This window comes from Ahaetulla prasina, chromosome 3, assembly GCF_028640845.1.
Source record: "Ahaetulla prasina isolate Xishuangbanna chromosome 3, ASM2864084v1, whole genome shotgun sequence".
NCBI lineage: Eukaryota > Metazoa > Chordata > Lepidosauria > Squamata > Colubridae > Ahaetulla > Ahaetulla prasina.
In genome coordinates this window covers 78,475,202-78,502,940 of record NC_080541.1, presented here as the reverse complement: position 1 = coordinate 78,502,940, position 27,739 = coordinate 78,475,202, and the positions used below count along the sequence as shown (strand labels likewise).

The 27,739-nt window shown below is 39.4% G+C and overlaps 1 protein-coding gene across 2 annotated transcripts in view; it reads left to right on the top strand.

Annotated features, from left to right (window-relative positions):
• The window catches only part of PHACTR1 (phosphatase and actin regulator 1), a 137,455-nt gene that overhangs the window by 87,339 nt on the left and 22,377 nt on the right, over positions 1 to 27,739 (top strand). The window contains exons 4-8 of one of the 2 annotated variants that reach the window (XM_058176648.1): positions 1,367 to 1,534; positions 3,482 to 3,688; positions 17,138 to 17,462; positions 23,436 to 23,647; positions 26,268 to 26,424. In XM_058176648.1, the coding sequence (XP_058032631.1) occupies positions 1,367 to 1,534; positions 3,482 to 3,688; positions 17,138 to 17,462; positions 23,436 to 23,647; positions 26,268 to 26,424 (1,069 nt within the window). The remainder of the gene's footprint in view (positions 1 to 1,366; positions 1,535 to 3,481; positions 3,689 to 17,137; positions 17,463 to 23,435; positions 23,648 to 26,267; positions 26,425 to 27,739) is intronic. The other variant, XM_058176650.1, reaches the window with a different exon arrangement.

Here is a 27,739-nt window from a genome sequence, read left to right as displayed (position 1 = left end):
CATAAATGTTAATGGGCCAGGATAGCTCAGGCAATAGAGAAGCCTGTTATTAGAACACAAAGCCTGCAATTACTGCAGGTTCGAGCCCGGCCCAAGGTTGACTCAGCCTTCCACCCTTTATAAGGTAGGTAAAATGAGGACCCAGATTGTTGGGGGGGCAATAAGTTGACTTTGTAAAAAAAAAATATACAAATAGAATGAGACTATTGCCTTATACATTGTAAGCCACCCTGAGTCTTTGGAGAAGGGCGGGGTATAAATGTAAACAAAAAAATAAAATAAAAAAAAATAGAGACTTTCAATGGAAATGAAATGAAACAGGGATATGTCAAGCATTCTGTTCTGATGCACCAGTCAAGAACCTGTGCAGAAGATGTGCCAAGACTTGCAAATCAGAAAATGCTATATTCCAGTCTGTAGATTAACATACATTGACATGCATAAACATTAACATGCATAAACAGAGGAATAGAATCAAGATCACGTGAAGTGTTAGTGCCACTTTATAATGCCTTGGTATGGCCACACCTGGAATATTGCATTCAGTTTTGGTCGCCACGATGTAAAAAAGATGTTGAGACTCTAGAAGGAGTGCAGAGAAGAGCAACAGAGATGATTAGGGGACTGGAGGCTAAAACATATGAAGAATGGTTGCAGGAACTCGGTATGCCTAGTTTAATGAAAAGAAGGACTAGGGGAGACATGATACCAGTGTTCCAATATCTCAGGGGTTGCCACAAAGAAGAGGGAGTCAAACTATTCTCCAAAGTACCTGAGGGTAGAACAAGAAGCAATGGGTGGAAAATAATAAAGGAGAGAAGCAACTTAGAACTAAGGAGAAATTTCCTGACAGTTAGAACAATCAATAAGTGGAACAACTTGCCTGCAGAATTGGAAATGCTCCAACACTGGAAATTTTTAAGAAAATGTTGGATAGCCATTTGTCTGAAATGGTGTAGGGTTTCCTGCCTGGGCAGGGGGTTGGACTAGAAGACCTCCAAGGTCCCTTTCAACTCTGTTATTATGTTATGTTATATTATGATTATTGTACGGAAGAGTTCAGGTGGGACCGGTATTGCACTCAAAACCTGAAACAAGATGGAAGGTGGGGGTTGAGGTGCCCTGCTCTAAGAAGCTCAATGCCAAGTACACACTGAACAATCCTGTTCCAGTGTCTTTCTTTCATTACATTATAATGTCCCAACAACCAGTTACCATTTTTACAAATACATCCAAAGCAAAGATATATTTGTATACTTGGATAACTAGGTTTATTCTATTCTGTATTAAGGGTTTTTTTCATTGATTTTGCAACCGCAGTTATGATCTTTATGATTTTATCCCATACTATTGTGCTTTCTTTTAGATGGAGAGCTTTCTATACAGAATGAAGAGGGATCATTGGAGAATGGACAGGCGTTGAGTTCCAGCCAAGTATCACTGCAAGCCCTATCTGAACTGGAGCCATGTTCAATATCTGGAGATTCCTGTAGTTATGAAGTGCTCCCGAATCCAGAGGTCATGGATGGAACAGGTAGCTTTTCAATTCCATCATGAGTCACATAATTTAGAAAGAATCTTTTGAGGCAACCTTGACTCCTGGTGATTACATGGACAAGCAGTTTTTTCAGCAACTGTTTCCAGAATTGGCTTGCCATTGTCTTTTTTCCTAGTTTTGAATTGGATCAGGTTGGGGAAAACTAAAAGAGTACACCCATTTATTTTTTCCAACATCTAATTTGTAGAAACTACTGTGGTTAGTTGTAGTGTTGACCACTCCACTAGAAAGCTGTAAAAGGAATTAAGTATATGCAAAGAAAGCAGTGACATCGTGTTTCTTAGTATGATGGCTGAACAATATGGAGATATTTGTAAGAAGCAGGGCATGGAAGAGCAGGAAAGGATTATTATTTTTAAAGTTTCCATACTTTCCATAGACAACAGAAATATATGGAATGTAAATTCGACCCAGTAGCTTGTATATTAGTACTTTAATGTTGCCTTTCCATTGATCTAATTTCAATACAGAAAACTCATTTCATGATGGAAGAATTCCTGCCAAAAAAAAAATTGGCATATTCATGAACAAGCTCAAAGTTTAGCTTATGTCATCAGTGAGATTTTGTCATCATCTCTCTCTCTCTTTGTGTGTCTCTGTCTCTCTCTCTCTCTTTCAATATATGGAGGTGACAAAGTACCATGTACTGAAAAGGGAATGTGATGTGTTTATGAAACGAAGGACAAATTAGGTAGTTTTCAAATTCAGTGGGGTTTATTCTTCTCAAAAGCAATGTTCATAGTAACTTGACAAGACATGCTGGTCCTTGGCAGAAATTGTACAGCTTAAATTGTTCAGCTAAGCCAAAAGCAGTTTTTCAGTGTATTAATACTATCCTGAGTTGGAAAAGATAAATGAAAGCTCCCACCATCAATATCCAAGCAGAAATACTCTTGGATATTTAAGATAAAATTATGTCTCTGAAAATTATTTAACAGGACAGAATGATGACGATAACTTTTAAAAGAATTGGAAAGCTGATGATAGAGATAGACAGACAGACAGACAGACAGACAGATGTAGAGATGGGAGAGAGAGAAGGTAGATAAATAAATAAATAGATAGATAGATAGATAGATAGGTAGGTAGGTAGGTAGGTAGGTAGGTAGGTAGGTAGGTAGGTAGGTAGATAGATAGATAGATAGATAGATAGATAGATAGATAGATAGATAGATAGATAGATAGATAGATAGATAGATAGATAGATAGATAGATAGATAGATAGAGTAATAAGTAGAGATAAGATAGAGATAGAAGGTGGATGGATGGATGGATGGGTAGACAGACAGACTCACTGAAGAACAATTATAACAAGAATCCTTTTTTGAAACTTCTGCATTTCTTCATGTTTTTCTGTGAGATATACAGTCATGATGGAAATATTCTAGGACAGTCTACAGACTTTGAGTACAAGTGATACACCTAACAATAAATATCAAAATCCTTTGTAGCATGCAGGATATTTTGCAAGTCTGGTCAATGGGAAAGACCTCAGTGTAAAAAAAACACTTGTTAAATACTTCTGTAAAGAGTTTTTTACATCCTGAATAACCCATGGATTTTAGAAAAGGAATATCGAAGGCACTGTTAGGATTTTAAAAGCAATGCCAATGTAGTACTACCAGTTATGGTATTTAGTCAGTTGACTTCAGCAGAAGTAAGCTGAGAAAAAAAAAAAAGGCAGAGAATTTGTCCCTAGATTGTTGCTAGTGAAGGACATACTAGTGATAGGTCTGTAGTGAAAGCACCAGAATTTCTCTCTCTCTCTCTCTCTCTCTCTCTTTTTCTTCCTCCTTTTCTTTGTACGTCTGAGTAAAATATGGCTAATTACATTTTAAATCTGCGTTGCTCTGCTGCCTTTGTCTTTCTGCTGCTGCTTTGCTTGTAACCTTGTTGCGTCTGTGCTGTGGTTGTGTCCTCCAGTGTCTGAAGAGAGCCCCACGTCCAGTGAATCTGGAATCCACCTCCCTCAAGAACCTACATCTAAACCAGTCTTGCTACTCCCCCCTAAAAAATCTGCTGCTTTCTCTGGAGATCATGAAGACACCCCAGTGAAGCAGCTTTCCCTCCTCAAACAACCCCCCGCCCTGCCTCCTAAGCCCATTACCAAGATTGCCAACCATTTAGCTGGTAAGTAAATGTTCCTGTTTGGTTTGTGCTGCCCTCCCCTGAAAAAATGCACTTTTCCTCACATCTCTAGACAAAATGTTATTTTCTTCATGATACAGTCATGTAGGCCTCTGCTGTTTTTACATCTTTCGTTAGAATACCTGGGTTACCAATTTGCAAATACATGAGAACATGTGGCTATTAGACCATAAAAGAAAACATTTTCTAGCATTAAATTGTTGGCTGGAGTCTGTTTCAATCAAATGTCAGTTTAATTCTCTATGTTTCCTCCAGCTTCTTCCAAAAGAAGCTCACAGGTCTGTCTTAAGGAACTGAAGTTCCCATTATAGCTTATGGGAAATAAATAATGAGAGCTTAAATCTCATGGGTTTTTTTCTTTGCTATGTACCGGTAGTTGTTTCAAGAGCTGATTGCTCTGTTTTTTAAAAAAAAAACTAATATTAATAATATCTTTTAGATTTCATTCCTTTCTATTTATGTGTCAATGGGGGAATTCACTGTTGCTTGCTCTTATTTGTTACCTCTTTTATGTCTTTCACCATTCCTCTACTCTGTTTCCATTCTATTATAGAAGTTTATCTGACATTGTTACCTTTCTTCACATAAACTGTGTTTTCTTTGCTTTCTAATTACTTGGTTGGTTGGTCACACTTGTACACAGAACAGATCTTCTGCCCCAAATGTACTAGAAGAATGATCAGACTCCAGAGCTTTTGAGTGGGAAGGCAAAATAATGTGACCTGATTAAATGAGTTTTAGATCCTTCAACATCTGGCTTCACTTGGGATCTTGTAAACTTTTTAAACCTGGCTTCAAGTGAGGACTTCCATGCCTCCTTTCAGTTTTGTCCCCTCGAGGTTTCTATTAACACCAAACTTCTCTGCTCCCACAATACTGTGAAAGAGCTGTGATTGTTTTGTTCCAGCTACTATTTCAATGTGTTATATGTGAATGCTGCAAAGTTCATTTTTGCATGGTTTTTGTTCAGTGAGAAGGACTTTTTGGCTTATTTCCTAATTCTAGAATTTCAAGTCTTGTAAACTTCATTTACTTGACATATTACCTTTATGGCTCTATAAAACTTTTCGGTAGTCTAGGCAAAATAAATTCCAGATAAAACTGACAAATGTTTTTCTCATTTTCTTTTCAGCATAAAATTAGCAGGACCTGTGGAAGCTTTGAGTTGGGGTTTTTCTTTTTGTTGCTGCAAAACTCTCAGTAGCTCGGTATGGCAGTAATTTTCACTTGTTCTTCGTTTTTCAAATCAGCAGAAGTGGAGTTAATCATAATTTGCCATCAAACCGCTTCTGTGATTTGGGGAATAAATATAGCAGGTTTGAGAGGTGAAATCATAGTTTATGCGATTTGTCCTGTGTTGAAAAGGAAGTGTCTTTTTTCTAACCAGCTCTTTTGTTTGTGAAATGCAGTGCTATGCATGAGATACTAGAGGTTTTAAAATTTGGATTTTGAAAGGAGGATCAAGGACTTTTACTGTTTAGCTGCAATGTGAAGATATCAGGAATTATAGACGATCATTACTGCTCACTGCTGCAAGGGCTGATGGCAAGAACGTGAAATTCTAAAATAGCATTACTAGGAGAATTGACTTTCATATCCTTACTTTGCCTGTTCTGATCAATTAGAAATCATCTAAATATCATTTTGAAGCTTCCAATTCCTTATCTTCCTACTCCTAGCCAACTTGTCATCAGACACATGGTTTATTCTCCTTTGCTCGGTTAGAGGGCATTTTAGGTTGTGAATAATGAGATTATAAGGGAGAAAAATACACTGGTAGGGATAATTTAATTAGAACTCGAATGTATTCAAAATAAGCACACCAATCTCTTGGGGGGGAAAGCTTGATAGGTGGTAACACAAAAATTTCACATTAATGCTGAATTAATTACTATCTATAGTGCAACATGCAATTATTGTCTCCGCTGAAACCCAAATGAACAGAACTGAATTTCTGGATGAGTTGTAATTTAAGAGATTCAGGATAGAAAGTCTTTGAAAGTCCTTTGTACAAGGATGGCCACTTCAAAATCAGTGGCAGAGATTTATACGTTATTAATTAAGCCTACCATTTGTGGGCTGCAGAAACCCAGACAATAATTAGATGGTAGCAAGGAATTTTTTTCTCCCTGGATTTTTCCTGTCTAGATAATCACCGCCCTAGAAATAGTGGTGGACTTTAGGAGAAACCATCCCATACTACCACCTCTTACAATACTAGACAACACAATATCAACAGTAGAGACCTTCAAATTTCTAGGTTCTACCATAACTCACAACCTAAAATGGACACCCAACATCATCGTAAAAGCACAACAAAGAAAGTTCTTTCTGCGCCAACTCAGTAAGCTCAAACTGCCCAAGGAGCTGCTGATCCAGTTCTACAGAGGAATTATTGAGTCTGTCATCTGCACCTCTAAAACTGTCTGGTTTGATTCTGCAACCCAATAAGACAGGCACAGACTTCAGAGGATAATTAGAACTGCAGAAAAAACAGTTGCTACCAGCCTGCTTTCCATTGAGGACCTGTATACTGCATGAGTCAAAAGAAGGCTGTGAAAATATTTACAGACCCCTCGCATCCTGGACATAAACTCCTACCCTCAAAACGATGCTATAGAGCACTGCACACCAGAACAACTAGACATAAGAACAGTTTTTCCCCGAATGCCATCACTCTGCTAAACAAATAATTCCCCCAACACTGTCAAACTATTTACTAAGTCTGCACTACTATTAATCTTCTCATCATTCCTATCACCCATCTCCTCCCACTTATGACTGTACAACTGTAACCTTGTTGCTGGTATCCTTAAGATTTATATTGACTGTTTCCCTATGACTATCATTAAGTGTTGTACCTTATAATTCTTGACGAATGTATCTTTTCTTTTATGTACTCCAAGAATATATACACCAAGACAAATTTCTTGTGTGTCCAATCACACTTGGACAATAAAGAATTCAGATTTAGTTTTATTAATGAATACCCTTAATAGCATAAAATCATTGCAGATTTGTGTAAATCTAGTACAATTTGGAAATCGGAGAGCATGTTGTTGAACGCAGTTTTATGTAATATTATGCCCAGAGTTGTGGGGTCCTTGGTGCTCACTGAACTTGATTGTTTTCTTGCAGATGTTTTAATACCAAACTAGGTAACATCATCAGTGCTAGTAAGGAGTGGAGTTTGCTCTCATTTTATATTCAAGTGGCTTGCCCTATCAGTTTTGGTGGGAGTGGTCTTGATGGTTCCTTGATTCAGCTGTTGTTTACTGTTAGCTTGTTTGGCAGTTCCTTGATTGAAGTATTGTTTGCTTCTTGATTATTGGTCTAATGTTAATCTTGGTGGAAATTTCTGCTCATCTGGGTGTTGATTGCTGGTGAGGAGGTGTTTCAATCTTTTAGTTTCCTTTTTGGCTTTTTGACTGTCTCTTTTGAATAGTATGTAGATGTTGTTTATATCTATGTGCTGTTGATGACCAGTTTATCTGAGTGCCAGGATTCCAGGAATTGTCTAGTGTTTTTAGACTTGGCTTGGTCTAGGGTGATCACAGTTTCCCAGTTAAACTACATATGGTTAAGTGTCTCCACTGTAAAATTAAGGAATATGTCCAGTATTTCTTTCTCTAAGAGGCAGTGCTTTCCAATAGAAAGTTTTCCCTCTCATTCCTTGCCTATTTACATTCAAGCAGCTTCACACCTACAGATAGTCCTTGACTTACAGCAGTTCACTTAGTGATTGTACAAAGTTACAACGGCACTGAAAAAAAAGTCACCATTTTTCACACTTACAACCATTGCAGCATCCCCATAGTCACATAATCAAGATTTGCATGCTTGGCAACTGTCTCATATTTATGACTGTTGCAGTTCCCGGGGTCATGTAATCCCCTTTTGTGACCTTCTGATAAGCAAAGTCAATGGAGAAGCCAGATTCACTTAAAAAACTGTATTACTAACTTAACAACTGCAGGGATTCAATTAACAACCATGGCAAGAAAAGTCGCAAAATGGGGCAAAATTCACTTAACCAATGTCTCACTTAGCAACAGAAATTTTGGGCTCAATTGTGTTTTTAAATCAGGGACTACCTGTATTTATGTTCTTGGATACAGTATAGGTCAAGGATCTCCAACTCTGGCAACTTTAAGCCTGGTGGACTTCAACTCCCAGAATTCCCCAGCCAGGTATAGGGGACTTATTTTCTTGCAGATAAAATAATGGCTGAGAAATTGCTTAAGGGTTAAATATTCCCTTTCTACCTTTCTGCCTGTTCTTAGCTCCTTCCCATCTGAAGATGATCTATGGTGGAGATGGACAATTAGTTTAATTTTATATATAGCTGAATTCAGTGGTGGGATTCAGCCAGTTCGCACCACTTCGGGAGAACCGGTTGTTAACTGTCTGAGCAGTTTGGCAAACTGGTTGTTGGAAGAAATCATTAGGGCAGAGAACCGGTTGTTAAATTACTTGAATCCCACCACTGGCTGAATTTGAATATTTTTTTCAATTTCTTTTTGTCACAACAGTATACACAAACAAATGTCATAGATAAAACAGCATATCTTGAAGAAAATATATATATATATAATTAAAAATATGCATCAACTATATTAATTGGATATAATGAAGGGAACAATAGGACAGGAACGGTAGGCACTTTTGTGCTCTTATGCACGCCCCTTATATTTATAAATTATATAAATTATAATTTATAAATTATAGGTTAATTTAGGCCTTGGTGAAGTTAAAACTCTTATTTGCTAATAAATATGCTTATAATCAGGTTGTATGGATCATAAATCAAAAGATGTTGTTCAAGCTGGAATTATGGATTATGTTGCCCTGCAGAGAGTCTTGAAATGAGCAGTCAATTCCAGCTCATCCTTCTTTACAAAATGAAAATGTCACATTTGGATTGCATTTTAAGAGATGCATTTAATGAAACACACAATGAAAATGAAAAACCATCTCAATTCTCAATAAATTTCCACCATGAGATGATGGGTATGCGCTTTTGTTCAGACAAAACATAACCAGTAGCAAGTTGTGATGGACAGTTTGCTTTTGGTTTTATAGAAGCTACCATATGATTTAATTAAGGAGGGGCTTGCAGAAGCTGTTGCGAGTTTCATCTTTTTGAGAGTGAATATTTAATATAGAAAAATAATTTCCCTTTAATTTAATATTTGGTTTCTCTTCTCATTGTTGTCATCATATTATGATTTCTGAAAAATTCAGATACTTCGCTTTTGTTTTTAAATTTAATTGAAAATTAGCTGTGGTTAATCATATATTTCCCTTTTCCTTTCTGCCGCATTAATGCATTTTGGTTAAAAATAACGTGGAGGCTTTTTTGAAGACGGCACACTGCCCTGGAGCTGTGATTGTGTACTTTTGTTCTGAAAGATGCTGAAATCTATGAGTTGGAACATAGCTATATTTTCTTACGCAGAGGCAGCTCAAGGCATTTTCATGCTTGAGGCAAAGAGAGAAATAGTATTTTCCTTTGTGCATACAGAAACCAGTCAGTGTTTCACCTCCTTTAACATTTTTGATGAGACAGCCTTCTCCAAGCCAGCAGATAGAGCAGATTAACCTCAAATATTAAGCCACACAGGTCTTCATAAACATCTCTCCCTACTCTGATTGTATGGCAGTGCTCATTTAGCATGTTGTACCAAAACCCTTAGTTTACCAAATACAAAGATTTGTTTCAACAATTGGGCCATCATTCAGTAAAAAAATAAGCTGCAATAGAATAGAATAGAATAGAATAGAATAGAATAGAATAGAATAGAATAGAATAGAATAGAATAGAATAGAATAGAATAGAATTTTTATTGGCCAAGTGTGATTGGACACACAAGGAATTTGTCTTGGTGCATATGCTCTCAGTGTACATAAAAGAAAAGATACGTTCATCAAGGTACAACATTTACAACACAATTGATGGTCAATATATCAATATAAATCATAAGGATTGCCAGCAACAAAGTTACAGTCATACAGTCATAAGTGGAAAGAGATTGGTGATGGGAACTATGAGAAGATTAATAGTAGTGCAGATTTAGTAAATAGTTTGACAGTGTTGAGGGAATTATTTGTTTAGCAGAGTGATGGCCTTCGGGGAAAAACTGTTCTTGTGTCTAGTTGTTCTGTTGTGCAGTGCTCTATAGCGTCGTTTTGAGGGTAGGAGTTGAAACAGTTTATGTCCAGAATGCGAGGGGTCTGCAAATATTTTCACAGCCCTCTTTTTGACTCGTATATAGGTCCTCAATGGAAGGCAGGTTGGTAGCAATTATTTTTTCTGCAGTTCTAATTATTCTCTGAAGTCTGTGTTTTTCTTGTTGGGTTGCAGAACCGAACCAGACAGTTATAGAGATGCAAATTACAGACTCAGTCTTACATATAGGAAAAAAGAACCCAAACACTAAGTACATATTAGATGGACATTACCTTACAGACGACCCCCATCCCGTTAAAGACCTTGGAGTTTTCATGTCAAATGATCTGAGTGCCAAAGCCCACTGCAACTACATAGCAAAAAAAGCTCTAAGAGTTGTAAACCTAATCTTGCGTAGCTTCTTTTCCAAAAACACCACACTACTAACCAGAGTATATAAAACATTTGCTAGACCAATTCTAGAATACAGCTCACCTGTTTGGAACCCTCACCACATCTCTGACATCAACACAATTGAACGTGTCCAGAAATATTTTACAACAAGAGTTCTCCATTCCTCTGAAAACAATAAAATACCTTATGCCACCAGACTTGAAATCCTAGGCTTAGAAAACTTGGAACTCCATTGCCTTCGACAAGACCTAAGTCTAACTCACAGAATCATCTATTGTAATGTCCTTCCTGTCAAAGACTACTTCAGCTTCAATTGCAATAATACTAGAGCAACTAATAGATTTAAACTTAATGTCAACTGCTTTAATCTAGATTGCAGAAAATATGACTTCTGTAACAGAATCATCAGTGCTTGGAATACTTTACCTGACTCTGTGGTCTCTTCTCATAATCCTAAAAGCTTTAACCAAAAACTTTCTACTATTGACCTCACCCCATTCCTAAGAGGACCATAAGGGGCGTGCATAAGCGCACAAACGTGCCTACCGTTCCTGTCCTATTGTTTTTCTTTTCTTCTTTCTATATATATATATATGCTTATACCTCCTAATATTTACTCATATATGTGTTTATATACTATATAATCTTTTTGTATGATACCTACATATATTGTTGTGACAAAATAAATAAATAAATAAATAATAAATAAATAATTCCTCTGTAAAACTGAATCAGCAGCTCCTTGAGCAGTTTGAGCTTACTGAGTTGGCGCAGAAAGAACATTCTTTGTTATCCTTTTTTGATGATGTTTTTGATGTTAGCTGTCCATTTTAGATCTTGCGATATGATAGAACCTAGAAATTCGAAGGTTTCTACTGTTGATACTGTGTTGTCAAGTATTGTGAGAGGTGGAAGTATGGAAGGGTTTCTCCTAAAGTCTACCACCATTTCTACGGTTTTGAGTGTGTTCAGTTCCAGATTGTTTTGGTTGCACCACAAGGCTAGTCGTTCGACCTCTCGTCTATATGCGGATTCATCATTGTCTCGAATGAGACCAATCACTGTTGTGTCATCTGCGAACTTCAGTAGCTTAACAGATGGATCATTGGAGATGCAGTCATTGGTATACAGAGAGAAGAGAAGTGGGGAGAGCACACAGCCTTGGGGGCCCCTGTGCTAATTGTACAGGTATTTGATGTGATCTTGCTTAGCTTCACCTGCTGCTTCCTGTTTGTTAGGAAGCTTGTGATCCACTTACAAGTCTGTTCCGGTACCTGTAGCTGGTTTAGCTTAGTTAGAAGAATGTCTGGAATGATGGTATTGAATGCTGAACTAAAATCTACAAAAAGGACCCTTGCATAGGTCTTTGGAGACTCAAGATGTTGTAGGATGTAGTGCAGAGCCATATTAACAGCATCATCTGTTGATCTATTTGCTCGGTATGCAAATTACAAGGGGTCTAACAGCGGATCCGTGATGGTTTTCAAGTAGGAAAGCACTAGCTTTTCAAAGGTTTTCATGACCACAGACATTAAAGCAACTGATCTGTAGTCATTCAGTTCCTTGATGGTGGGCTTCTTCGGCACTGGGATGATGGTAGAGCATTTGAAGCAAGAAGGAACATAACACATCTCTAGTGATTTATTGAAAATATGGGTGAAGATGGGGGCCAATTGGTCAGCACAGACTTTTAAGCAAGAAGGAGTTATTTTGTCTGGGCCTGGAGCTTTTCCTGGCTTTTGTTGCGAAGGTTGTAGAGAGTGCTGTGGCGCGCCAGCTACCCCAATACCTGGATGAATCCATCTATCTAGACCCGTTCCAGTCCGGCTTCCGACCCGGTTACAGCACGGAGACAGCTTTGGTCGCATTGGTGGATGATCTCTGGAGGGCCAGGGACAGGGGTTATTCCTCTGCCCTGGTCCTATTAGACCTCTCAGCGGCTTTTGATACCATCGACCATGGTATCTTGCTGCGCCGGCTGGGGGGATTGGGAGTGGGAGGCACCGTTTATCGGTGGTTCTCCTCCTATCTCTCCGACCGGTCGCAGACGGTGTTGACAGGGGGGCAGAGGTCAACCGCGAGGGCCCTCACTTGTGGGGTGCCGCAGGGGTCGATTCTCTCACCCCTTCTGTTCAACATCTACATGAAGCCGTTGGGTGAGATCATCAGTGGCTTTGGGGTGAAGTACCATCAGTACGCTGATGACACTCAGCTGTACTTCTCCACCCCAGGTCACCCCAATGAAGTTGTTGAAGTGCTGTCCCGGTGTTTGGAAGCCGTACAGGTCTGGATGGGAAGAAACAGGCTCAAGCTCAATCCCTCCAAGACGGAGTGGCTGTGGATGCCGGCATCTCGATTCAGTCAGCTGCAGCTGCAGCTGCAGCTGACTGTTGGAGGCGAGTTATTGGCCCCAAAGGATAGGGTGCGCAACTTAGGTGTCCTCCTGGATGATCGGCTGTCGTTTGAAGACCATTTGACGGCCGTCTCCAGGGGGGCCTTCCACCAGGTCCACCTGGTTCGGCAGTTGCGCCCCTTCCTTGATCGGGATGCCTTGTGCACAGTCACTCATGCACTCGTTACCTCTCGCTTGGATTATTGTAATGCTCTCTACATGGGGCTCCCCTTGAGGTGCACTCGAAGGCTTCAGTTAGTCCAGAATGCAGCTGCGCGGGTGATAGAGGGAGCGTCACGTAGCTCCCATGTAACACCGCTCCTGCGCAGACTGCACTGGCTACCTGTGGCTTTTCAGGTGCATTTTACGGTTTTGGTTATGACCTTTAAAGCGCTCCATGGCTTAGGGCCTGGGTACTTACGGGACCGCCTGCTGTTACCACATGCCTCCCACCGACCCGTACGCTCTCACAGAGAGGGACTTCTCAGGGTGCCGTCCGCCAAGCAATGTCGGCTGGCGGCCCCCAGGGGAAGGTCCTTCTCTGTGGGGGCTCCCACACTCTGGAACGAACTTCCCCCGGGTTTACGCCAAATACCTGACCTTCGGACCTTTCGCCGCAAACTGAAGACACATCTTTTCATTCGCACGGGGCTGGCTTAAATTTTATGGATTTTATAGTTTTTATTAATTTTAAATGGGGTTTTAGTTTTTTATATATTTTAAATTTTTAGGCAAATTATAATAAGTTTTTTAATCTTGCATTTTGTATAATATTGTCTTGTCTGTTTTTATTTGCCTGTACACCGCCCTGAGTCCTTCGGGAGAAGGGCGGTATAAAAATCAAATAAATAAATAAATAAATAAATAAATAAATAAATAAATAAATAAATAAATAAATAAATAAATAAATAAATAAATAAATAAATAAATAAATAAAATAGATCCTGCACTTCCATTTCTGTGATCACTAGGGGTTGTGAACCCAATGAAATGGGGTCAGTTGTAGGAGGCTTGGCTGTTGTTGGTGTGTCTGAGATGGGGGTTGTGGAGATAGGTGCTGTAGTTTCCTTCCAAACCTGCAGTAAAACTCATTCAGGTCTTCTGCCACTTGTTGATTATCTTCAGCCTGGGAAGGAGGTTTGCCATAACCGGTGATAATTTTAAGAGTTTTCCACATGTTTGCTGGTTCATTTGCTGAAAACTGATTCTTTAGCTTTTCAGAGTAGCTTCTTTTTGCTACTCTGAGCCAAGGGAAACAAAGAAAATGCCATACATTCAAATTCAGATTCTTGATTAATGTTTAAACAACAATTACAGCATATTTTTTTACATTTTTGCCATGCATTAAATAAATAAATACAGTGTATTAAAACTAAAGATAAAAGAATCAGGCTGTAAACACATCTGTCAGGTTTACATGAATTCTATTCTATAATTGGATCTATTCCATCCAATTATTACTGACAAGGTCTATCAACGTTTTTTAATGCTAAAGAAGTTCACTATTGTTAAATATATAAATGTGAATATCGGTATGTTATTTACTATTCTTTTTAATAATTTTAATAAGGATTATATTAAACAGATAAAGCAGATACAAAAACCTAATACAAAAATACATTAAAGAAGAATTTTTTTTAAAAAAAAGTGCAGACCCCCCCAAAAAAAAGGAAAGAGAAAAGAAAAAGAAACTATATGAAGAAATTTCCCCCTTCATCTCCACAAGTATATCCAATATTAACTTGTGACTGTAACTTAAAAATACTACCAAATACAACTTCATTCCATATCTCAACACATTTTCTAAAAACTGTTATCTTTGTCTCTTCTCTCAAAGTCCTTGTCATATTTATTAAAGTCCATTTGCAATTTCAGTGTACCTTCTCTAGTAATTTTCTGATAGTCTAATTTAAATGAGTAAGCAATATCTTTTTTTGATATCTTATTTGTGTATCACTTTTGTTTTTTTAATAGTCCTCCATTTGCAAATCCATCTCTTTCTTGTAGATTATAGTTTTTGAGTCCCCTATGCCTATAATATCCTTTTTATTTTATTCAAAGAAACTTGATTCTCTTCAACACTTTGTGTTCAAAATATAAGGTTAAGAAGCTCACACAGTTCTTGAGTCCACAAATCTAAATTTCCTTTAACGTAACCTCTAGTGCTTTCTAGTGATTACCCTTCAAAGCCTTCTTATCAGCAATTTATAAATTGAGAAATTCCCACAACAGAAGACATTTTAGTTAGTTTCCAAGTCTTTCTTTAAATCAATTTTATGCAAATTTTAGCATTTAAATACTTTCCAAAAACAACATTATACTCATCCTTCTGTGTCTATTACAGAAAATAAAATCTTACAGAGCTGGAAACACACATATTTTCTTCTTTTTTAAATGGATTAAAGAGGGACTAACCCGGTGAATACAAAGTTTGCAGTTCTGAAAGATTTTCACTCTTTAGAAAATAATAAAAAGGAAGTTAAACTCCCAGGGTGTTTAAAAAGATGAGGCTTGGCTGAACTTTGGCTTCATAAAAAAGGCTATGTTAATGGCTCAGAACATGATAAAAGCCACGATTCCCAGCTGATCATGAGCAGCTGCAAAAATATCCATTTCTCTATTGACTCATAAAAAAACCTCCAGCTGTGTAGAATACATGAGTGTGCTCTCAAGATTTCTCTTTAATCCAAGGAGAATTATTGGCAATTTAGATCCTGCATCCAACCACATTTCTGCTGTACTGTCCCCAGCAAAGCACTGGGCATCTATTCACCTGCCTTACCCAAAATGTTCTCCATATGTTATTTACTAATCTATGCTATTTTTGTGGGATGAGACCTGTGTGGTAAAATTTAAAGGAAGACATTTAATCTAAGAATTAGATCAATTCACATTAAAATGCAGTTGATTTTCTACTTAACACTGTAGATTTTATATGGCCCAATCTTAAGACTGTTTTTACTTTATTCTTTCTCCCCTCTCACTCATATATCTGTATTAATATTGAATCATGTACATATATAATTAGTATGAAATTACATTTTCTTTAAAAATGTACCAAAAATGCAGCATAGGATATTCTCTTATTGAAATCCTATTACCTTAACATAATCCTAAACCAAGCAGTTTCATTCATTCGTTTATCATACGTCTATACCACCCATCTCACTTAAGTGACTCTAAAACATATCAAAATATATTAGGGTGCAAAGCATACAAAAGCTAAGGTTGATCTTAGTAAAATTAGTGAGCTTTTTTCTAGTCTTAATGAAACTCACAAGCATCTGGGGGGAAAAATCATTGTTTCTTTTTCCACAGGTAATATATGAAGAATTGTAGCTAAAAATGTTAGCCAATGATATGAAGAGAAAGGGAGAAAGGGGATTTCTTCCAGCTTATTCCTCTTTGCGGCTCTTCAAACGTTCTTTATAGATGCATATTTATTAGAGCAGGGGTCTCCAACCTTGGTCCCTTTAAGACTTGTGGACTTCAACTCCCAGAGTTCCTCAACCAGCTTTGGACTTCAGCTCCCAGAGTTCCTCAGCCAGCTTTGCTGGTTGAGGGACTCTGGGAGTTGAAGTCCACAAGTCTTAAAGGGACCAAGGATGGAGACCCCTGTATTAGAGGTTTCAACTGGATGGCCATGTAAATTGCTGTAACAATCTAAAAAATTCACTTAACAGATGCCTCATTTAGCAACAGAAATTTTGGGTTCAGTTGTGGTCATAAGTCAAGGACTACCTGTTTACAGATTGAACCAGGAAGGACGGCATGATATGTATAGTAATCTCTCATATCTATTTGAACTGCATAAGATATGCAAAAGAAAAAATGCTTTCAATGTTAGATGAGTCAATGGCTGTAGAGCGAATCAAAGTACCTGTCGTGTCCCACTCCTCCGCTGACGGCCGGGTCAGGGAAATCTGAATCAGGCTTGCCTCTGCAGCTCTGCCCAAAGTCCTAGCAAAGTCCTCAGAGCAGGCAGGAGACCAGTAAGTGACTTCAGCAAGATAAGTTCGACGTTTGCCTGACTCAGAGACTGCCAGAAAGTAGCTCCTTTATATAGGCCATGGGGTGTGGCTCCATGACTCAGCACTCATTAAGGCCTGCCCCTCCCTTCCCTCTGTTGCCTCCGCCTCTCCAATCTTCTGATGCGAGGGTCACTCCAATCAGCTGTTCTTGGGAGTAAACCCTCCTCAGGCTCACCTGCTGTGGAGGAGGGGGAGGGGTCTAGCTGCTCCGTTTGCCTGGGCATGGAGTCAGGGCTGGGGCAGGGAGATGCTCCTTCTTCTGCAGTTTGTGGGGGCATGGAGCCAGGACTTGGGCCGGAAGGCATACATTCCTCAGTGTTGGGGAGCAGGTAAGAAGGCCCCGGCTGCTCTGAGGGCGGGCAAGACACAACAGTACCTTTTTCCACCTACGTTCATAACCGTATTTCTCAACCTTTGTTTTTAAGATCCTGGTGCTCCGATGAAGCTGCCTTGTATGCCAGTCAAGCTATCACCTCCGCTACCTCCAAAGAAAGTCATGATTTGCATGCCTTTAGGGGGACCCGATCTCTCCCTCACATCCTATTCCACACAGAAGAACTCCCAGCAACCATTGACTTCGCATCATCACACAGTCCTACCGTCACAGTTAGCAGCGCACCAGCATCAGTACGGCAGCCACAGCCCACATATGCCTTCTGGATCCAACACGTTACCCATGCACCCTTCAGGATGTCGCATGATCGAGGAGTTGAATAAAACACTGTCCATGACCATGCAGCGGCTAGAAAGGTAATTTGAGCATCCCAACTCTCTGCATATTGAGAAGAAAAGCTGTGCAAAAGAAACATCTAGACCAGGGCTGTCAAATTCTCGGCCTGCAGGCCAGATGCATTACATGCTAGCCACACCCACACCCAGTTTAGCAAAGGGGAAAAAAGTCACAATACGTCAAGTGATGCCACCATGACACCCCCGATTTAACCATAATCTCTTGCGAGCAGGCTGATTTCTAGAGTCTGGTTTGTCATCGTAAAAAACAGGATGCTGAACTAGATAGGTTTCTGGTTAAATCCAGTGAGGCTCTTCTTACGAGCCCAAATTGTTTACTTACAGAAGGGCTGATTTTTTTTTTCAAAATTAACAGTTTTGGCCATGCCTTCTTTCTGGTGACTTAACCTTTAATGCAAATGTCTGTGGAGATTCTCAGTCATCCAGGTCATGGTTGTTCCAAAGGTGCTTTTTTTCCTCCCAAAAGGCAACTGGACTTTCTGGTTTTTCTCAGAAGACGTTTCACTTCTCATCCAAGAAACTTCTTCAGTCTTCCAAGAAAAACCAGAGAGTCCAGTTGCCTCTTGGGGAAAAAAAAGAAAAAAAAAAGAAGAAGAAGAAAGCACCTTCGGGACTTTAATGCAGATAATTCTCCATACTGGGAGCAAAGAGCTGTGGTGGCACAGTGGTTAGAATGCAGTATTGCAAGGTAATTCTGCCAAATGCCAGCAGTTTGATTCTCACCAGCTCAGCCTTCCATTCTTTCCAAGGTGAGTAAAATGAGGATCCAGATTGTTGGGGGCAATATGTTGACTCTGTAAACCACTTAGAGAGGCCTGTAAAGCACTATGAAGTGGTATATAACTCTAAGTGCTATTGCTATTGCTATCCATAATGGAAAGATGCAACACTCTGAGCGTTAGAATCCAGCTCGAGCTGGAAAACGCATGTATGGAGCCTTGAATCTCTCAATCAATACTGACAATGCTGGGTGGATAGTTCAATGGTTTGCGTTGATAGAAAGCATTGTCTCCCATTAGAGGTAGATACCAAGAGATGTGATCAATCAGGAACTATAGAAATAGAACTCTTTGAGCATAGGCAATACATAAGTACATTTTAATACAGAAATATATTTAATTTATACATCAAAATTTTGAGATTATATTCTGTTACATTACTTATTCCTGGTGTTGATAATACAGTGATCCCCATCATTTCTTTTTTCTTGGGAAATATTCATTTTGAGGCCTTGTGTTTGTTATGTCAAACCAATTACACAGGTTTCCATTATTATTATTTTTTATTATTTCATTTTGTCACAACAGTATACACAAACATCAACATAAGAAAATCAACAAATTATAAAAGAAAATATATATATATAAGCAAAAGTATGCAACAACCATGTTAATTGATATAATGAAAGGGAACAATAGGACAGGAATGGTAGGCACATTTGTGCTCTTATGCACGCCCCTTATTGTTCTCTAAGGAATGGGATGAGATCAATAGTGGACAGTTTTTGGTTGAAGATTTTGGGATTATGAGTAGAGACTATAGAGTCTGGTAATGAGTTCCAAGCGTTAACGACTCTGTTATCTTTGACTCTGATTATCTTTGAGATAATCCTGGGGTTTTTTAGAGGTTAGAGTAATTTGGAGAGCAATTTCTCTAACACCTCTTTGAAAATTGTTTGATACTAATACTGTACCTTTACAGACACTGTTACGAATCGGAAACATTCCTGCATCACATATTTCTGCTTCCCATTTCATTTGTTGGTTTCATGTTTTTGAAAAATGTGTGGCTATCTATTTTGATGGGTCAGACCCAATTAAGGAGATGAAGAAAATTACTACAATTACCCTTACTGCCTTTAGTTTGTATACTGATATTTATGTGTTTGTGGGTGGAATACCATAATAATTATTATGTTCGTTATTCAGATTAGGCTAGATCAGGCAATTTGTAATATAAGGTGTTCATTTTTTAAAAAGCAAATAATTATTAGATGGATGTATGGTTGCGTTGTGCAGTGTGTTTATGGCAAAGAGTCGTTTCAAATTCCTGACTTGTCACGCAAAGACAATAGTCACTGCCAGCTGCTTTATTAATCATCCCTATATAATTATATAATCCCTCTATAATGGTATAACTAATCATCCCTATGATATGTTGGTTCTGTCCCTATTATATATCAGTTATATGTCATCCCTGTGATATATCAGTTATATAATAACATAACCAATTATCCCTATAAGATTATATAATCCCTATATAATGAATCTGCTATGATTATTTCCTATTGTCAACTGCAGTTTTCAGCCCATTTTATATATCAGAAGGAATTTAAAAAGCAGATACATTTTGAACGACATTTCACCCTCGTTTCCATACCTATTATATTCATCTCAGTAATTTATCTACAGCAGTCTTCCCAGTGGGGAAAAGATTATGCTTGTAAAATTATCTGCAGAAATCTTAACAGATCATGGGTTGTCTGGAAGCAGATATTAGGAATTACTGTGGCAGAACAATGGGTGTTTCGGGATATATATTTTTTCCTTATGAGATGGCATTCTTTAGCAACGCTTAATGTTGTAGTGGAGACCAAGCACTCTAAAATGAAAGGCCCGTGAGGCTGATACGGCAGTTCACTCTTTTTCCAAGTGTATGAATCTTGGGAACCATCAGATTTGCAGGTGTGGGTTTAATGGGACTCATTTAAATCATGATGTCAGGGTCCTAACTAGCCCAGTTCTCCTTAATAATCATAAATTGTTATGAGATTAGAATTGTATTTCATCACACTTGTGGAGCCTCGGCTTACAATAAAACATCAATTAGACAAGATTCAGTCAGATGGCAACTCTTTGAAAGGACAGAAGCAGAGAATACAGGGTACAGTAATTAATGGTCCCCATGAAAGAAATATGCCAAAGAACATGGAGCACTCTCTCGTGCTTTTTGAGTTCCTGGAGTCAAAGGGAAGCCTACTTATCCTTGCAATTGTGCACAATGTAATGAGAAAATTTAATACGCTGCCCCCCCCCACCTTCCCCGTACAACATGATCTACATCAAAAAACGCTATTTGAATTTCAAAAGAAACTGGAGGCTGTTCAAGTTTCATCCTGACGGCTATTTACATAACAAAAAAAAGTGTCATTGTATTCATAAGCAATTTACTTTACCCCTAATCTGATCCTAACCCTACAACTGTAAAGGAAAAGAACAAGAGTGCAGGTTCAAAGATATTTCTGTCATTCAGATTCAAATATTATGTATCTAGTTGTTTGCACAAAGATAATTACTTTGAAAAACGTGTGCTGTGTTGTAGAATAGCTCTTCCTATGCATAATCTCAGTTATGTTATAACAACCTCGTTGCCGGGTGTGTGTGTGTGTGTGTGTGTGTGTCTGGATACCAGGAAGTAATTCCCACAGAATTTGATAGGGCTTTACAGGAATTGCAGTCTTGCATGAATAAAAATAATGTAGCTAAAACCTTCATGGTAGCAGAAGGGAGAGATGATGGCCTCATTAAGAGCTCAATCTTTTATTTGACCATTAAATCAATACTGAGCTTGGTGGTAGCAGGTAGACAAACCTAGCTGATGGCCAATAGATAAACAGGTCAGATTTGGAACTGCTTGGATGAGAAACCATAAGGCACTGTTTGTCAACTTTGGCAATTGTAAGATGTCTGGACTTCAAATCCCAGAATTCCCTAGCCAGTGTTAACTATCAAGCTAAAGATAGAAACCCTCTTTATATTACAAAGAAATTCGGTGGTATCTGAGGTACACTTACCTTTGCAGGAGCAATTCCAGCATTTGAAGTCTCCATTGATGAATTTGCTCTGTAATTGGAAGATGTCATTTTCAGATCCCAGAATGGGACAACTCACTTGGTCAGCTCACCACCGCCGTTTCACTGTGGCCAGTTCACTATGGCCAACTTGCTGCAAGACAACTCTTCTCAGGACAATTCAATAATTCAATTTAATTATTTAATTCAATTTAATTTAATTAAATTTAATTGTTTAAAATAATTTCAAAAATTAGTTTAATTTTTGTCATTCATATTTCATTCTGTCCCTCCTTTTGCATTCTTTCTTTAATTATTCTATTCCACCATTTCTTAGATATTAGCGTAACTCTTGTCCCATGATGAGTTGTCCCATGATGAATTGGCCATGACAAGTTGACCATGGCAAGTTGGCTGTGGCAAATTAGTCACAGTGAGTTGCCTGAGACCTCTCAGGCCCTTGACTCCATACTACTCTTCTCCTTAACCTGTGTTTTATGGACGAATGGAACCAGCTTGTAGGCATAGCATCCTATAAAATCCTTTCAGATTTAAGATTTAACCTTTCAGATAACATTTCTATTTGGTTTGGGTTAATTTGGTAGGGATTCTATTTTGCCTTATATTTCTTTAGCACAAAACAATGCTCTTTGTTCAAGGTTAGGTTAAATCCAACCTACTTGTTTAATGTTGCTTTGTTAATAATTCATAAAGTGGGAATTCAGACAGATGCTGAATGATTGGGAAGAGGTACAAAAGTGGCACATGTTTATTTCTCATAATCCCAAAGCAGGGTATCAAAATAATGGGCCAATTATTCAGTCGCCATCACTGTCGGAATGATATCTGTTAACTTCATCCTTGGGAGATTAAGCAGCTGATGGCGGTTTTTGTCTGAAAAAGCAGTTGCCCTTTTCATAACGCTTCTGCAAAACCAACATGCCTTGATGCATTTTAAATTTGTTTTGTTTTGTTTTGGCAAACATGCTTATCTCTGAAGAGATTAATGTAGATTTTTTAAAAAGACGTGTTTATTTTGCTTGTTTATTTTAAGAAGTCAATTGTGCCATGCAACGTCTCTTACGGATGTCTTTGATAGCATTGCCATTCACAGTCTTGCTGTAAAGGAAAAGTTAATCGCCAAAGAGTTTGCAAAGTTGGTGGCAAGAGACATGTAAGGTTGAGAGTATCTTGGCGATGTTTCGACGAGGTCTCACTCATCATCTTCAGGCTGGTGCTTTCGGCTTCATGCTTCTGTGAGCAAAGCGTGGTCGGAGCTGCCGTCTCTCTATAAATACTGGTTGGTGACATACAGCTTGCTGACACACGCCAGGAACACATGACAAGAACTCGGACTCAGAGCTAGCTGACACACACACTTAGAGCTAGCTGACACACGCCAGAACACATGAGAAGACCTCAGACTCAGAGCCAAACCAAAACCCGGGATGCTGCATCACAGCCACCTGCTCAAGACATCACATCACAGAACTCCAGAGGCCACAAAACAAAAGCTCAGGAACAAAAGACTAGGCCCACACCCACACAGGATGCTACGAAACAGCCGACCAACCTGCAAACACCCACTCCATCTACCAATCAAGATGCAACCACACAGCCAACCAACCCGCTCACAGCAACACTCCCCACCTCGACCAATCTGCAAACACCCACTCCATCTACCAATCAAGATGCAACCACACAGCCAACCAACCTGCTCACAGCAACACTCCCCACCTCCCCACCAGTATTTATAGAGAGATGGCAGCTCCGACCACGCTTTGCTCACAGAAGCACGAAGCCGAAAGCATCAGCCTGAAGAAGACGAGTAAGACCTCATTGAAACATCGCCAAGATACTCTCAACCTTACACGGGAAAAAACCCGAATATGCCAAGGCCTACATACCTATACCCATGAAAACCTACAAATATATATATCTGTGTGTGTGTGTGTGTGTGTGTGTGTGTGTGTGTGTGTGTGCATAAAACAATGGCCAAGCTCTGCTGAAGACAATGAAGAGATGAAGTCTGAACATCACTTTATATATGATTTCACAATAGTTGAAATGATACAGATAGTTCTTGACTTATGACCACAATTGAGATCAAGCAAGACAGTTGTTAAGTGAATTCTGCCCCATTTTATGACCTTTCGTGCCACACTTGTTTCTTGATTCTAAAGCTCCAGTTTACATGGCGGTGACAGCCTCTCAAAAACTGGACCTGGAGGCCTTGCAGACATGAGACAAGTGCCAACCGTTGTGATTGAATGTGATGACGATAAAGAAAATGTGCCTCATGAATCTGACTTTGGCGATTCTTCATGCCTCTACGCAAGACAAGAAGAGGATGAGGAGGAAGAAGAGGAAGATGATGACAGCTCGTTATTTTCAAGTAAGTAGAGCTCATTAATTACAAGTCAAGTTTACATGTTTTTTTCACGTGGTGCTAGAGAAAACAGTACTGGTTCTTGCAATTGCTTTGAATGGATCATAATGAGAAAAAGTTGCCCGGTTCTCAGATTGCTAACTTTTCCGGGGTGAAACAGTTCCTTATGGGAAATAAAATATATGAGAAAACCTTAGCATATTGTAAGAATATGAAAATTCTGGGAATTAACAGGTCCGGATAGAAAAGTAAAAGTGATAGATCAGGAAATGTATAACTTCTGCTTGATCTCTTGTAGAGAGTCTCAACACAACCTTTTTGAGTCCTTTCATAACATAACAATTGCAAGTTGTTGCTGCAATTGAACTGAAGGAAGGCCAATGGTTCATGAGATCACCAAATCTTGTGAGATTTTTTTTTCCCATATCACCAGAGAAAACTTGGAGAATAATCTTAAAATGATCTTACAGGTGACAGTGGAGTACAGTGGGATTGGACAAAATCTGAAAAGGATTGATGATACATGATATATCTGCATAAATCTTTGCATATTCGTATGGGGAGCTGAAAAGACACTCAACGTCTTGCTCCAAATCTTAGTGTTGTGACCAAGGCCCAAGTAGTGATTACGAAACACAATTCAGTCCTCAACAAACTTATTTTATTAAAACAGCTGAGAATTAATTCATTCTCAGCTTTGTCCAAAACAAAATTCTTAATAACCAGTCCCTCGGCCTTATCACCAACCTTTGATGTCTTTGGCAACCTGCCAAAGGCTTTTCTTGGCAAAACCCCCACAAATTTCAAGAGACACTGACAATCAATCAATGTTACTTTTCTACAAAGAACCCAATGGCTCATTGCTGCTCTTTTAAACCTAATGGGAGTGGCCAATCATCTTCTGGCCTTACTCCCGAGTTGTCCTTTTTTCTTCAGCTGCTGAAGAAAACTCCCAAGTTGTCCTTTTTTTCTTCAGCTGCTTTTACCTTCTGGCAGCTCTTTGCATGCGTGCACTAGGAACAGGCTCCTCCTGTTCCTCTGCCTCTCTGCTGTCTACCTCTGGAGGCTCCGGAGTCCACGCATTGCTCCCAGATGGCCCTGGCCCCATCTCTGCCTCCGACGCAGAGCCTTCCCCTGACTCCAGTACTGGCCGATTGTCCTCCCCAGCCTCCTCACTGTCCAACTCTGCTGCCAGGTCCGCAGGCTGCTGGCAGACCACAACACGTAGCAGCAACAAGTCTCAAATGTTGCTTGAAAAGACAAGTTACTTAGTTTTTCCAGGTCTGTTATATGGAACCCCTGTGTGGTTCTTCTTGTTCTACCGACAAGACTGTTCCCTTTACTGACCCATTGATCACATTCCGAAACATTGGGTATGTTGCTTTTCAGCCTGAGATTTCAGAAAAAGAAACTGGGTTTGCACTACAATGGAATTGGAGAATACAGTCCAATCCTTTCTGTCTCCATTGTCACCTTGCCTCCTTATTTCCCTAGCTGCAAATACTGCAACACAAATATGACGTTCTTATCCCATTGCCACACACACACAAAAAAACTGGTGTTGAACAATATCCAATGAAGCAGCAATCGTTTAAGTTTCATTGGGAATATGGGAATACAGCCCACATGGGAATATGGCCCACTGCAGAAGCAAGGAAAAATATCTAGTGTTGGACGTAATAATGTTCTTGACAGATATGATCAGATTGATTGGCAGGATGTAACATTAAATGAAGGAGGAATCAGGTGTTCCCCCTTTTTCTTTCCGTCTATAGGTTGAAGACTAGCAATTTATATTTTGTTCTTTATTCATTACATTTCTACACTGCCCATGTTACCGGAACGAATCTGGGCAGTAGAACAATGTAAACACGTACCGTGTTTCCCCGAAAATAAGACCCTGTCGTATATTTTTTTAAACTCTGAAATAAATGCTTGGCCTTATTGCCATGCGCTCAAAAGCCTGATTGGGCTTATTATCAGGGGATGTCTTATTTTGGGGAAAACAGGGTATGTAAACGGAGAGGTTGAAAATGGAGTTTAAATCAAAATTAAAATGTACACTGTAAAAGTGGAATTCAGTTAAAAATTCAAAAGGCTAAAAAGTTGTTATATCATTACATATTGTGCTTTTCTACCATTAGAGTTCCTTGAATTTAGGATTCTGAGACAGGGAGGAGAGCATTAACCCCATTTCTCTTTCCCACAATCCTTCATCCCAACTATGGTTGTTTTTCTTACAGTGGCCTATTAGGTCCGCTGCTCTTTCCTACCCTGGAGATGGCAAGAGTTAAAAGTCTTGGGCCTGAACTAGCTGAGATTGGAACCTTGAAATCACTTCCATATGCACATTTGATTCACATGCAAAATAATCCACTTTGCATGGAGGGTTGAGATAACATTATATTCAGCATTGAAACATTCACCTTCACAAGAGAGCACACTAAAGGGGAGGAAATGCTTTTGAAATGGGCTCTCTCATTCAATACTCAACATTTCCGTAAGGGTAGAGATCTTAAAAACAGATTTGATTTTCCTTATTTATTTTTTAACAAAAGAAATGGAAAAGTAAGCTCCTGTGCCTGCACTGCAGCAGTTAAACTGAACGTGATTCTTTCTTTCCAAGGCTCCCTGGCAATGAAAGTTTGCAGGAAAGATTCTTTAGCTATCAAATTGAGCAACAGGCCATCCAAGCGTGAGCTGGAGGAGAAGAACATCCTCCCCATGCAGACAGATGAGGAGCGGCTGGAGCTCAGGCAGCAGATTGGCACCAAACTGACAAGGTAGGAAAGAATTGCCTTTCTTCTCAGCACCAACAAGCATGAAATCAAGCTAGGGCTATTCTGTGTTACAAATACAGGTAGCCCTCGAGTTACAACAGTTCATTTAGTGACCACAGTTGCAACAGCACGGAAAAAAAACAGCACGGAAAAAAAAGTGACTTGGGACCATTTTTCACACTTATGACAGCATCCCCCATGGTCACGTGATCAAAATTCAGGTGCTTGGCAAATGGCACATATTTATGACCGTTGCAGTCTCCTCGGGTCACATGATCACCTTTTGCGACCTTCTGAGTCAGGCAAAGTTGATGAGGAAGCCAGATTGACTTAACAACCGTGTTACTACTTAACCCCTGCAGTAATTCACTTAAAACTACAACAAGAAAGTTCATAAAATGGGGCAAAACTCAATTAGCAAATGTAATGGGTTCCCATTACAGTCATAAGTCGAGGACTACTTGTATAGTTGACAAGCAACCCTGTACTTCCAGACATCCCCGATCACAGAATTGAACTTTGCACTTTTCCAGATGCCAGGAAGCAAAAAGCAAAGGTTCTCCCAACTGAACCCAGAGAGAGGCTTAGAAACCAGGTATTTGTTAGGTCAGTTTGCTAAACTGAGTATAGCAATAGGACAAGACAATAATGCAGGGATGTCCAAACTTGGCCCTTTGAAGCGTGGTGGACTTCAACTCCCAGAATTCCCCAGCCAGCAACTTGCTCGTATTTATAGCTCATGCTGGCTGGGGAATTCTGGGAGTTGAAGTCCATCACTCTTCAAGGGGCCAAGTTTGGACACCCCTGCAATAATGCATACATGATTTGCTTCGGGATTCCTCCAATAGGCAAGGCAGAAATGATATTGCTTTGGGATATTGCTGTATCTCTCTTCTATTTTCACAGATGACAGGGCTTAAACATGATCAAAAAAGGACTCTCTAGTGTGATAGGCATGAGATGGTATCTGATTATTGGATGGGGTGAATAGTTAGCCTATAGTGGCCAGACGTCCCGCTTTTGGCGGGACAGTCCCGTTTTTTAAAAATTTGTCCCGCATCCGGCGGCGTTCTGAAAAAGTCCCGATTGAGACTTCCTGCGGAGGTGCCGAAGGGGTGAGGGTGCATTTTGCGGCATCCGTTCATTTTAGGCAGAGCCGAATCTCCCCCCATCCAGGAGAGCGAGAGCGAGCAAGGGTCCTTGGCTGACCAGGAGGCAGAGTTTTCACGCGGTCAATTTGAGATTCCTTCCAAGGGAGGGGCGAGGAGTTGCAAGAAAGGAGGGGAAGCAGCAGGGAGCCAAGGGAAGAGGGCGCCGA